The following is a 12761-nucleotide window of genomic DNA, read 5'->3' as shown; positions in this document are numbered from 1 at the left end:
GAGAATCTAGTGGCTCGTTGCTACCAAAATGTGTACGAGCCAAAATGGGAAGAGTTGTGCGAGCTCTTCGATGATGATGAGAACATCGACATTCCGGTACCGGACGAGGAGGAAGAAGATGACGATGATGTTCTTTTCTCGGAGATTCCAAATATGGCAGCCCCCCCTCCCCTCAACATGACGAGCCTCCTACCGTCATTTTTGATCCAATCTGCATTGATCCGTTGTCGAGCTCAGACGACGAAAATAGCACGTCCAATGCGGCGCCGCCGGAGGAACCCCCTAGTACACCAAAATGATTGTAAACTTTTTTTTAATTTGAATCTTGTTTTTTATGTAAGGCATTGATGCTTAATTATATTTAGTGCCATTTCACGTCTTTTTTAATACTTAATAATAAAATTTGTTTGTCTTTTACATGAATCTTGTAATTATGAAAAATATATTTAGTCCCATTCACGTCTTTTTTTTCTATTAATATATAGAACAGTAATTCATATCAACGAAATAGATATTTTTTTATTACATTTATATAAAATGACATCACAACAAATTAAATTGAATTATCATTTGATCATTTTTTTTGTTCCATCGAAATTGATATTATTCTTTAATGTAAATACATTACATGAATTACTAAAAAGAAAAGAAATAAAACAAAAGATTCAATCACAGGTGATGTGTATACCAGAAGTTAGTAAACTTTATCAATTGGTGCATTCTTGAGGCCATTTTCCCTTTGATTTCATCTTACAGAACTTAGTAGATATATATATAAGCCAAAATTACTGGGTTATGGTGATGGCCTGGACTTGAGCGAGTCCGGTCACGTGTAGCGGCAATTGTCATAAGCTACACCATAAACAATTAAAACCGTTTCAATTAAAATAAAATTATAGAATTTTGCAATAATGAAATGTCTCCATAGTAATTTGCAACAATAAAAAGTGTCAATTTATTTGCATTTGTTTTTCGACTGATTTTACACGGATGGTCTATGATTTATTGAACTAAATAAATTATAATATAACTCATGTTGACACTGAACAATACATTCAATTCTCTAAAGTTTGTCATATTGTAATTACATGCCTTTCAATTTTTTTCGTTTCACAGTTAATCACTCATATGATTTAAATATCTAATAAAATATTTTTACAATTTTTGATTTCTTTTTTGTTCAATTCATTCTTTTGTTTTTCATCTTCATTTTTGGATTTATTTGCACCAATGAAATTGGGTTTTTCTTTCTGGACAATTAATTTATTTTAATTTATTATATAATTATTTAGTTCATTATTCATGACAATTAATTTACTCTTTATTTTCCTGTTCAATTTGATTAATTAATAGATAAATTTAAAATAATATAAATAGAATTAAAATAATATAAAAAGAAGACAAATATTCAATCAATTAGGTCAACCCTCATAACTAATTTCTGTCACATCAAAAGTACATATACCTATATTCAACATTTTCACACCTATATACATACATTTGGAAACAACTAAACCAAACATATTCTCAATTTTCGCACAAAAACAATAAAGCATTTCCATCCCATTTCCAAAAGTTAGAAACTAAAAATGAAAATGAAAACACAACCAAACCAGCCCTAAATGTTCACGCCAACATTCACCTAGTTTGTAATGCTATGGACCGTTGCTAGATGGCCATTCATGGTGACGAGCGTTTCATCCTTTAGTCACATGTCTAGCATGCTTATTTCGTTTGTTATTATGCTTTTGACAAACACCAAACGGCCGAAAATTTCAAAGGGAACACCCATTTGATTTGTTTTTAATAATTTTTATTTCATGCTTCCACTGTGTTCCCGTGCCATACTGATTCTTTATATGGTATAAGAGCTTGGTTCGGTATTGTGGCTTTAGGATTAACATGTTATTATGTGTTGAGCATGAATAACGTGTTTAATTTTCTTTTGAAAATCATGTTTTATGGCTTTGAAGCATGGTTATATGTTTAGAAAATACATATTAATTTTTCTTTTAAATTATGGATAACTATGCATCTTTTGAAAATTGGATTTTCTATAAATCCATAGTTTTATTCAGTTTTTTAATTACAAAAATTAAAAAAAAAATTGAAAAACGCAGTAGCCTGCGCGCTGCCTAGGACGCGCATCAGCTGGCGTGCGTGCCGGAAGGGCGGCAGCGTGCAGGCGCAGTCCTAGTGCGCGCACGTGCGACCTGCAGCAGACGACCGTTTGCTATCCGAACGGCTGAGCCGTTTTGTGCGTTTTCTTTCTGAAAAATTAGATTTTTCTATTTTCTGCTATTTTTTGAAATTATTAATTTTGGTAAATTTTAATTTTAGTTAAATTGAAGTTTTTTAAAATTAAATTGTGCCTTAAATTAATTTAGAAATGGTTTCCAAAAAAACAAAAAAAAAATGTACATTGGATGTATGGTTGATATTCATTTTTTAATTACATTATTAGCATGTTACTTTTTGTATTTAATCATGTTCTTGGTATATGATGTTGTATATCTATTGTTAAATACATAGATTGCATTTAGTTATTTAACATATTTATATTTGATATATGTGTCAATTATTGTTTATTGGATAAACAATGGGGTTGATCACAAAACCCAGTGGCCAAAAGCATGGTTTAATTTTATGTTGGCTGAGGCTTGTGTGCCTCTTTATTTTAATTCCTTCTTTCATTTTTTAGCCTTGAAATAATAATGCTTTCTTTCTCCCTCCTTTTGTACTCCCCCCAACTTTTGATTAGGGTTTCCAATTTCAATTTTATTGATTGTAGTTAGGAAAGTGAGGTTTTATTTATTTTGAGTAAATGTAAGATTCCAAGGAGATGAAGGCCTAGACCCGTTGGATGGTGTCTATTCATACTTAAGCCCTCTCAGACTTAAAATAAAGGTGTCTATTCAGATCTAAGCCCTGACAAATATAAGCTCTTTCGAACTTGGAATAGAGGTCCACTACGGACATGGGCCTTTTGAGGGTCCAAGATAAAATGTCTTGTAGTATAATCAAAGTCTCTTTATTTAGAGGAGAATTTCACATCATACAACTAAAATGTAAAACTTCCTAAGGTTTTGTGCATTCCATTTTTTTAGATCTTTCCCTGACATTTCTTGGATGCGGTATGCTCAATTTTTGGCTATTTTCACGACTTTAAAACAACCTTCCCAGTTCGGGTCCAGTTTTTCAGGCTTCCCAGTTCTTCAAGATCAAGTACCCGAACTTGGATGCTTCTTGATTTCACCTTCTTGTTATACGTTTTCTATGCTTGCCTTTTATACTTTGTACCTTTGCATAGGTCAGCTCTCTTTTCTCAGTAGCATTATCAAGTCTGTCACATGTTGCTCAGATTCTACGCTTGATCATACATCTTTTCTCACGCGGATTTTGCCTCAATTTCACTGGAATTGCTGCTTCTGAACCATACATCAAGCAGAAGGGGGTTTCACATGTGTTGTTTCTGGCAGTGGTGTTATATGCCCATAACACACCTGGTAACTCTTTTGCCTAGTTTTCTTTAAGACCTTCCAGGCGAGTTTTTAAGTTCTTCAATATGATTCTATTTGGTTACCTCCATTTGCCAATTTGCTTGTGGATCTGACATCGAGGTGAAGTTCTATTGTATTTTCATCTCTCGGCACCAATCTTGTATATTTCTTCTTTGGAATTGGGTACCATTATCTGAGATCAGTACCCTTGGAATGCCAAATCTTCATACTATGTTTTTTCTAAAGGAACTTCATCTTCATTTTCATATATCTTGGTTACAGCTTGTGCTTCCACCCATTTGGTGAACTGTTCTACTGCTACGATGACGAATTTTCGCTGTCCAGGAGTTAGGGAGAAAATGTCCTAGAATATTAATCATCCACTGATCAAAAGGGCATGTTACTGGGATGCTTAGCAAATTAGTGGGAGGTACATGAGATAGGTTGGAGTTTTATTGACAACTTTTACGCTTCTTTGAGAATTCAAATTTGTCTTGAGGTAATGTGGGCTAGAAGTATCCTTGCTTTAGGACTTTGAGCTAGTGCTCTTCTTCCACAGTGATTCCCACAACTTCCTTCATGCACTTCTCTAAGTATGTCTCTATTGACACATTTCAACAGTATACGCTGTGGTGTTCTTCTGTACAGCTCCGCTTCATACAGTGTGAATCTGGTAGATTGTATTCTCATTCGCCGCTTTTGAGCTTCATCTGCGAATCTTTCCCCTTGGAGAAATTTTATGATCAAAGATCTCCAGTCGTCATTAGGTATTTGAACTTTTAACAGTGGGAGACTTTCATCCTCTTGGTTTACATGAAGTTCTCTGTGATCGGGGAGATCTCTATTTTTGCTGTGTTTGGATACCAACAAAGTGATGTTCCTGTGTTTTATCCCAAAACCTGTGCTCGCAAACTTTGATAGAGCGTCTGCCCTTTCATTTTCCTCTCTTGGATTTTGATGCAATTCAAACATTTCAAAAGCTTGTTGGAGGTTACATACCTTTTGTGCAACCAGCTGAGAATCCGTGTAGGTGACTATCTCCTTAGCCCCCAGTTGCAATGCCAAATTCATCCCTGCTATTAATGCCTTATACTAGGCCTCATTATTCATTACGGCAAAATTTAGTTTTACTGCTACCTCAATCTCAGTACTTTTGGGATCTCTAAGGACTATCCCTGCTCCCCCCTAAGTTGAGTTTGAGAAGCCATCTACTTGAAATAGCCACTTGCCTTTATCTCTCTCCCCCTCCTGGTTGTTCATCTCGGTGAAAAATCTGTTAAAAACTTGGGCCTTTATTGTTGTTCTTGGTTGGAACTCCATGTGAAACTCCCCTAATTAGATTGCCCATTTTACTAGCCTTCCTAACGCATTGGGTCTAGTCAAGACTTGCTTCAAAGGTTGATTGGTTAGCAAGATTATAGCGTGAGACTGAAAATAGGGTTTTAGGTTTCTTGCAGTAACGATAAACGCTAATGCATACTTCTCAATCAGCAAATAATTCTTCTTAGCGCCTTGGAGCATGCGACTCACGTAATAAAATTTAGTTGATCTAAGAACAGACTTTGGCAACGTCTTGACAGGTTCTTATTCTCTCACATGCGGACCTAAGCATTCCCCCTATCTCGTATTCAATACCTCACAAGGAACGTTTCAAATAATTGCCCACTCCTTCTCTCGGTCAAACAAGAAATGAAGAAAGTTCCGACACCCTTCCGTTTCCAGAACATGTGGACTAAGCACCACGACTTCAAGCACTGTGTGACTACTTTGTGGCAGCATCCTATCCAAGGCAAGGGATGTTTGCTTTCCAACAGAAGCTCCACTGGATTAAAACAGCTCTAAAATTATGGAACACCGAAGTATTTGGGAGTATTTTCCAAAATATCACAGATGCTGAACAAAGAGTCAAGGTTGCAGACTGCTATGGGGACCCTTCTGATGAGAACCTCATTGCAATGAACAAGACAACAACTGAGCTAACATTTGCTTTATCTGTTGAAAAAAGCTACTGGAAACAGAAGGCAGCTTGTAAGTGGATTAAGGAGGGGGAAAAAAACACAAAGTACTTTCATTCACTAACTAAGAAAAAGAGGAAACAATCAAGGATCTACAAAATCCAACATAATGGAGCGACACTCACTAAAACAGAAGATATCAAAATTTCGATTGTTGACTACTTCAAGTAGGCCTTCACAATGGATGACAGGGTGAGTGTTGACGACCTTTATTGGGTCACTGACATTCTCTTAGAGAAGGACCAACATCATCTTAATGCTACCCCCACAATTGAAGAAGTGAAAGCAATTGTCTTTGATATGTGCCCAGATAGTACGGCTGGCCCTGACGGATTCTCGGTACATTTTTTTCAATGTTTAGTATCCGTGATCTGTGCCCTTACTTAATTCTTTAAAAATTTCTTCTTTAGGAATCAATTGTATCTCCATCATATTACCAGTAAGTCCCACAGGTATAGCAAACTCACCTGAACTTACTTTGTAGATTATATGATGCTTTCTTTGGTTCAGTCCTTTCTGGTTCAGGACTATCCCAATTCCTCCAATTCTAAATCCATCGTATGGGCTGAGGTTGGAATCTTGTCGCATGATTTTTTCCATAGTTTTGTTGGATACCGTCATTCTGGAAAAGATCCTGACAATCTTCCAGAGGTTTGAAGCCTATCACATTCGTTGTAATTATTCTGACTCGGTTGAAGATCCATTCGATGAATCTCTCTTTCCTCCTCATAGAGGCTTTCGTCTGACGGAAAGTCTTCGAATTGGTAAATGAGTATCAAATCGGCATAGTAGACTGCATCCAGTATGTCATCTGTGGCTTCAAATTTTTCTAATTCACCACATTTCTACGGGTAGTCGGGTGATATATGTCCTTTTGCACCGCAAGTCCAGCAATTGCAATCTTTGAAACATTCTTCGCGCCACTGAATCTAGCTGTCCTTCGGGTACTTTGTATAACTGGATTAGCATTTCCCTCCATGGACTGCATATCTTTACAAAGAACATAAGAGTTGCTACTTTTGTTGCTACTCCACTTTGGAAGAAATACTTTTGTTTCTTCTTATCATAAATAAATGAAACTAATACAATTCAATCATAAAATTACTGATTTTAATTTATGTACGCATAATTTTTATGCCAATATGTTCTCTAACTGATTAATGCAACTAATTTTTGTGTGCATGTAACATGTGCAACGTCCATACATTTTTATACATAGTTAAGAGATTACATTGATAATTATTAAAAGTTTAAATTTAATTATCAATAAATTACAAGTTGAAATATATTCGAATTATCAACTATCAACTTATAATTTACTGATAATTAAATTTAAATTTTTTAATATGTTGATACATTATCAATAAATTATAAGTTGATAATTAAATAATTGATAATTTATAAGTTGATAACTAAATTTATTTATAAGTTGATACATTATCAATAAATTATAAGTCGATAATTGATAATTAAATTTATTTATAAGTTGATTCATTATCAATAAATTATAAGTTAATATGCACAACCTGCAAGTTGCAACCTTGCATAAATTAAAAATAGAATTTAGTGACGTTAATGCGGGCTATAAATCTCATGCCCCAGAACGCACAGCAACATCTCTGTTTCCTCTTTCCACTGCTTTTCAAGTCTCTTCGAATTCCCGGTTGAAGAAATTCATGGCATCTTGCGGAGGCCTGTCTAACTTTTCCCTACCACGTCCCGGATTTGCAAACATTGGAAAGACTTATGAGCCAGCACGCCTAATTCTTTCCATATCCAGCGCTAGAAAACATAAGTGCGACGTTAATGCTACCATTGGAGGCATTAAACCAACTACTATCTCTGGCCGCACCCCCCCCCCCCCTCAGGATTTTCAGTTTATGTTTCCCACATGAATTTCTTGTTTCTTCTTCCCAACAAGTTCGCGTAGGCATTTTCTTGACGCTAGCATTCGGAGAAGAAATTAATAATTAGTCTTTTCATGTATATACAGGAATACGAGCAAAAGATAGAAGAGAGTTGACAGGTGTTACAATCGAAGGGAGAAGATGATCCGTCGGAGAGTTTGGTTTTGGTGGATGCCATCCAGAGGGTAGGACTCAGCTCTTACTACCAGGAGGAAATTGAATCACTTATTCAGAAACATTACGTGGCAAGCTGCGCCTCCATATACTGATACTACAGTCCACATGATGTTTCACTGCTTTTCCGTCTATTAAGACAACATGGGACAACTACATTTCTCCAGGTTTCTAATTCCTTGTCTTTGCATTAAACCTTTTTAACAAGTATTTTCAGATCAACCTCTCCAGGGTTTTTTATTTTTCTCTTTGTAGCTTAAGATATATAGAAATTGAGACTGTTTCAGTGATGTATTTGTATGTACAGATGTATTCAACAATTTCAAAGGAAAGGACGGGAGATTCAGAAGAAAGCTGAGCCAAGACATCAGAGGACTGATGGAGTTGTATGAAGCGGCAAAACCGAGTTTCCAGGGAGAATATATTCTTGATAAATTTAATTATCAATAAATTATAAATTAGCAATGAGACCTCTTCTATTCAAAAAGAGTTTCAGTTATACTAAATAACATGTTCCACATTTTACGCCAGCCATATTTCATACTTCCACCACTTCATTAATAAATTAGTTCTAAATTAGAACTGGATTCTCTACTCCAATGGCCCATTCATGGGAGCGAGGAGACCTCTTGTATTCAAACTCTATCATAAGCAGCAGTTTTCTCGTTTTCCTATTGCCTCTTTATCCTTTTTCACATAAATGATCTTGATTACTTATTCATATCTTCATCTAAATGACCTTGATCTATTAAACGCCACCTATCCTGTTAACATACTGAGAAGTCTTTCAATTTTGAAGCATGACTGTGCATGCCAAAATTGGTGATGATTTTCCAACAGGCATGAGGGTTCTTGCTGTGGATGATAACCCCACCTGCCTCATGCTCTTGGAGTCTCTACTTCGCAAATGCCAATATCATGGTCTCACAATCTCCTAGTTTTCTTCTTTAGATTTGTATATTATATTTAAGATCCTTTCTATGTGTCTGAAACTGTTGGTTAAATTTTGTGTTTGATGCATACTTTATATGTATTTGCATCCTGGTTTTGGGAGATTGCATTTTGAATTTTAACTCTACTTTTGCTGCCTAGACTACGACTGGCTTGAATTCTTTTCCTTGCTTTCTGTTGAACTGTGAAGCAGTAGCATCACGAGTCAATATAGAAATTACTGTGCCCTCATAATGTTTATTTCTCTACCCTTCTCTGGTTCTCTGTTCCTTATAATTTCTTAAGTTCTATGATAGTTTGCTATGTAATCTTGCAGTCACCACAACAAACCAAGCAATTACAGCACTGAATCTCCTGCGAGAAAGCAAAGACAAGTTTGATTTGGTTATCAGTGATGTGGATATGCCCGACATGGACGGCATTACGCTCCTTGAGCATGTGGGGCTTGAAATGGACATTCCGGTCATATGTAAGTGAGCAGAAGTCAAGCCATTATTATTTATCACTTTGTAATTTAATTGGGACCATTTCTCAATCTTCTCATGTCTTTCTACATGCACCCGCATTTTGAAATAAGTAAAGACGTCGCTTCACCATGCTGACATTTTTCCAAGGAAACGTCGAGTGTCTCTGATGATATTGATTGGTGTTCCTCCATTTTCCATGAAAGAAGAACAAAAATGCTAAATTCATGCATAACAGTCGAACGATATGTTTTCCTACTCAGGACATTGGGGGGGGGGGGGGGGGCTCGCACATTAATCATGTATTGGAAGTTCTAGTGAACATCCCAAAAGCAATTGAACCTCTTATTTTGAAAACTGTCCCCCAAAAACCAAATGGATAAAATTTTCTTTAGCTGATGACACCACTTTTCAATCAGCTGTGAGTAATCCCAATAAGCTGAAGGATAACAAAATTCACCAGTTGTAGCATCTAGTCTAGGCCTATGTACCTCTGAGGGTATGTATCTAGAATTACTTGCAAGGAGAAAAAAACCGGTAGGAAATTGGGACATGCTTTTCTCCTTTTTATCTATTTTTCAAGTGAGGATTTTAATTTTAACTGGATTTTGTTTGCAGTGTTGTCATCGTATGATGATAAAGAACTTGTAATGAAGGGGATCACTCATGGAGCTTGTGATTATTTGTTAAAACCTGTCCGGATTCAGGAGCTAAAAGTCATCTGGCAACATGTAGTAAGAAGAAAGAAGCTGGATTTCAAAGCATGGAGAACTTCTGACAATGCTCACCTTAAATCTGGTGAATTACAAGAAGAGTTTAAGGTGACAAAGAACGTTGATCACAATGTAAAATCTAATAAGAGAAGGAAAGATCAAACCAATGACAAAGAGAAAGGCCAAGGATGTGAGGATTTACCAACCAAGAAAAAGCGCCGTGTTGTTTGGTTACCAGACATTCATCACAAATTTGTTGCAGCAGTCAACAAACTGGGAATTGACAGTGAGTTGTTTAACTAATCATGATAGGATCAAATAGTTGTGTCTTTAGAACTGCAGAAATGTATTTGTTATGCTTTATTCCCAATCTGTACACTATTGCAGATTTAGTAATTTTACATTGTTAATTCTTGAAGCTGATTAGTTATTACCTACAATGTCCTGTGTCTTCTGAACCAGTCTCTTTTCAACCAGAGACCTCTTACCCTTACTATTTGTCTTTCGATATGCTTTTGTTGTAGAGGCTGTACCTAAAAAGATCCTGGAGTTAATGAACGATGAAAGGCTTACACGAGAAAATGTGGCCAGCCACCTCCAGGTAAAATCTGGTGCCCAAGTTATATAGGCTAGCAGTCCAGTTATATATGCTTACTAGCTTATTTCCGTTTCAGAAATATAGGCTGTACCTGAAAAAATCCTTTGGCTGTGCTGATTCTGCTTATGGACAAATTTTTAATGAAGTAATTACAGAAAATATTGGTACCGGGCAATCTATGGATTCTGGTTACAGATCATATCCAGCCACCAGGGTGCCAAGTACGCTGAACACTCCGCCCGGTCCAAGTTCGGCTGATCTTTCTTCTTCAGGAATCATTCAATGGGGGGAGGCAGACAGTTTGATGAACACCAATTGTCATCAACCTAATACCCACGCAAGCACGCAAACAGGGAACCAAGACCTCAAAATGCTTCATGGTATGCTAATGCCACTGAAATGGAAAAAGAAACACGGATATTACCTCTATAACTGTCACACTTTGAACTTTACTTTGTGCTCTAATATTGTTATGATTTCTCAGAATTAAATATCAGTGGAGCAAGAAACTGTGGTTTCCCTAACAATACACTGATGCTAGAGGAACACTTTTTTAATGCTCCAAGGGAGGAAGAGGTTTTTGGAAATCAGTCCTCTACTGAAATTTCGTCCTCCTTAACTTCAGATTTTTCATCCATGTTGCCAAATTTTGGTAGTTCTAGTGACAACTGGTCTGCTGCTGTTCATTCCCCGAGCGTTTTCCATGAACCCGCTCCTTCAATTTATTTGAGCATTCATACATCAGCTCATGCGGTGATAAATCCACATGAAGTTTCTCCTATAAGCTCATTAGTGAATGCATCACCAAACATTAAGATGTACTTGGATTGCCCAACATATCCAGCTAGTCAGGATGCAGGGGATAACATGAATCATGACCCAGTACTAGACAGGAATACACTTCACCAGGAATTTTCTGATCACACATTTTGCTTGGGAGACCCTTTACTGGTTCCTCGAGAAGTCCACTTGTGTCAGAGGCATGAATGTCGTACAAATGATGAGGTTTCCAATTCAGTGAGAGAAAGTTATTTTGATGATTCCTTGGCAAGACAGTGCCAAACTGATAGCTTTGGATTTGAAACAAGCGAAGCCACCAATGAACTAGTATTACAGCAATGCTACCTCATTGGAAGAATTTAACGAGTATCATGAAGCAGGTATCCTTTATACTTATTTCTTTTCCTTTTTAATTATAGGTTTCTTTTCACACTAGCCCGTGATGGTAATCTTTGATTGGTTCAGAGTTTTCTAATGAATTGACCTTCCATGAACCATCTTTATAGAAAGTTTCTGCATCAGTTAGAACAAAGTCAAATTACTAGTTAGTTGCCCGCATTTGACGTGTCCTTGAAGTTAGATAAATGCATTACTTTCACAAACTTGGTAATAGGTGTTGCATCCCCTGAGTGACCCAGCTTGCCATTTTTAGTCACTTGTGGAGCATCTAAGTTGCAAATAGCTGAACTAGCACCGTAAATCCATAGTTATTTAGGTTTCATTTTTTCGGAGCTGTCAATATCTCAAACAGTGAGTATATTTCATGTTTGATCTATTGAGTAACTATGGCCATATGCATTTTTTTGTTAATACGCCTGACACGCTTTCAGGCTGATGACAATCTATAGGTTGGTATTGAAGAAGAGGCATAAAGAAGGAGGAAGAGTCTTTTCCCGAACTTCTGCATGTTAATATACATTGCAGTTTTTAGTGAGCGATTTCAATAAGTTGCAATTCTGTTCCTTTCCATGCATGATTGCATTTTATTGTTTCTAATCTTGCAGCTTGTATGCAAAACTCATTTTCGAATGATGTTATCTCTTTTTTATCAGTATCACAGAGCAAATCAGTGGACATGGAGCAGTTTAGATCAGGAAAAGAGAAAGCAACAAGAATAATGATACAAACTTGAGATACCATAAGAGATTTTTGAGAGAAAATGATTCATACAAGTTTAATACATGAGTTTATTTTAATTTACCCCTTTTATATTGAAAAATGATTATATTACCCTCCTTTATCCCCTTGTATTTTGAAAAATGAAGCTGTTTACCTTCTTACCTAAGGAAGTAAATTGCTTTAATTTTAGAAACATAGGAGGTAAATTGCTACATTTTGAAGAACACGGGGTAAATTCTATATTTTAAAAACTGCTGAGGGTAAATTGCTATTTTATTCTTCATAATTAAAGGGACTGTTTATCTATTTTCTATAATATAAGTAGGTAAATTGCAATTTACCCTTATAGGTACATTTAACTATATGTAATTGGAAACATAGTAACTGGTGGTTTATTTCATCAGTTTCATATGTATGAATACCGGAAACTAACTCATGAGCCAACTCCTAAGCATACTGTCACACTGATCGGTGGTAATATAGTAAGACCAGACAAGTAAACAAAGCAAGCATGAAGCAGCAAGAATACATAACATAGAG

The 12761-nt window shown here is 36.2% G+C and overlaps 2 protein-coding genes across 4 annotated transcripts; one reads left to right on the top strand and one right to left on the bottom strand.

Moving 5' to 3' along the window:
• Positions 1 to 3983: 3983 nt before the first annotated feature.
• LOC148787705 (uncharacterized) lies at positions 3984 to 4571 on the bottom strand. Its single transcript, XM_088881334.1, has one exon. It carries the CDS (start codon positions 4569 to 4571, stop codon positions 3984 to 3986), a length of 588 nt encoding a protein of 195 aa, XP_088737460.1.
• Positions 4572 to 7108: 2537 nt separating this feature from the next.
• Positions 7109 to 12302, top strand: LOC105165020 (two-component response regulator ORR24). Of its 3 annotated transcripts, none has more exons than XM_088881220.1 (9): positions 7109 to 7336; positions 7509 to 7763; positions 7904 to 8517; positions 8864 to 9016; positions 9630 to 10010; positions 10249 to 10325; positions 10399 to 10702; positions 10807 to 11482; positions 11951 to 12302. In XM_088881220.1, the coding sequence occupies exons 3-8, from the start codon at positions 8397 to 8399 to the stop codon at positions 11463 to 11465; spliced, it is 1695 nt and encodes a 564-aa protein (XP_088737346.1). In that variant the 5' UTR covers positions 7109 to 7336; positions 7509 to 7763; positions 7904 to 8396; the 3' UTR covers positions 11466 to 11482; positions 11951 to 12302. The 3 variants fall into 3 exon arrangements, with proteins under 3 accessions (XP_088737346.1, XP_088737344.1, XP_088737345.1); XM_088881218.1 differs by having other exon boundaries at positions 11933 to 12302; XM_088881219.1 differs by lacking the exon at positions 7109 to 7336 and having other exon boundaries at positions 7370 to 7763; positions 11933 to 12302.
• Positions 12303 to 12761: the final 459 nt, after the last annotated feature.

This window comes from Sesamum indicum, linkage group LG6 (assembly GCF_026168435.1).
Source record: "Sesamum indicum cultivar Baizhima isolate 11 linkage group LG6, ASM2616843v1, whole genome shotgun sequence".
Lineage (NCBI taxonomy): Eukaryota > Viridiplantae > Streptophyta > Magnoliopsida > Lamiales > Pedaliaceae > Sesamum > Sesamum indicum.
The sequence above is the reverse complement of the archived record's forward strand: the minus strand, read 5'-3'. Positions and strand labels throughout refer to the sequence as shown.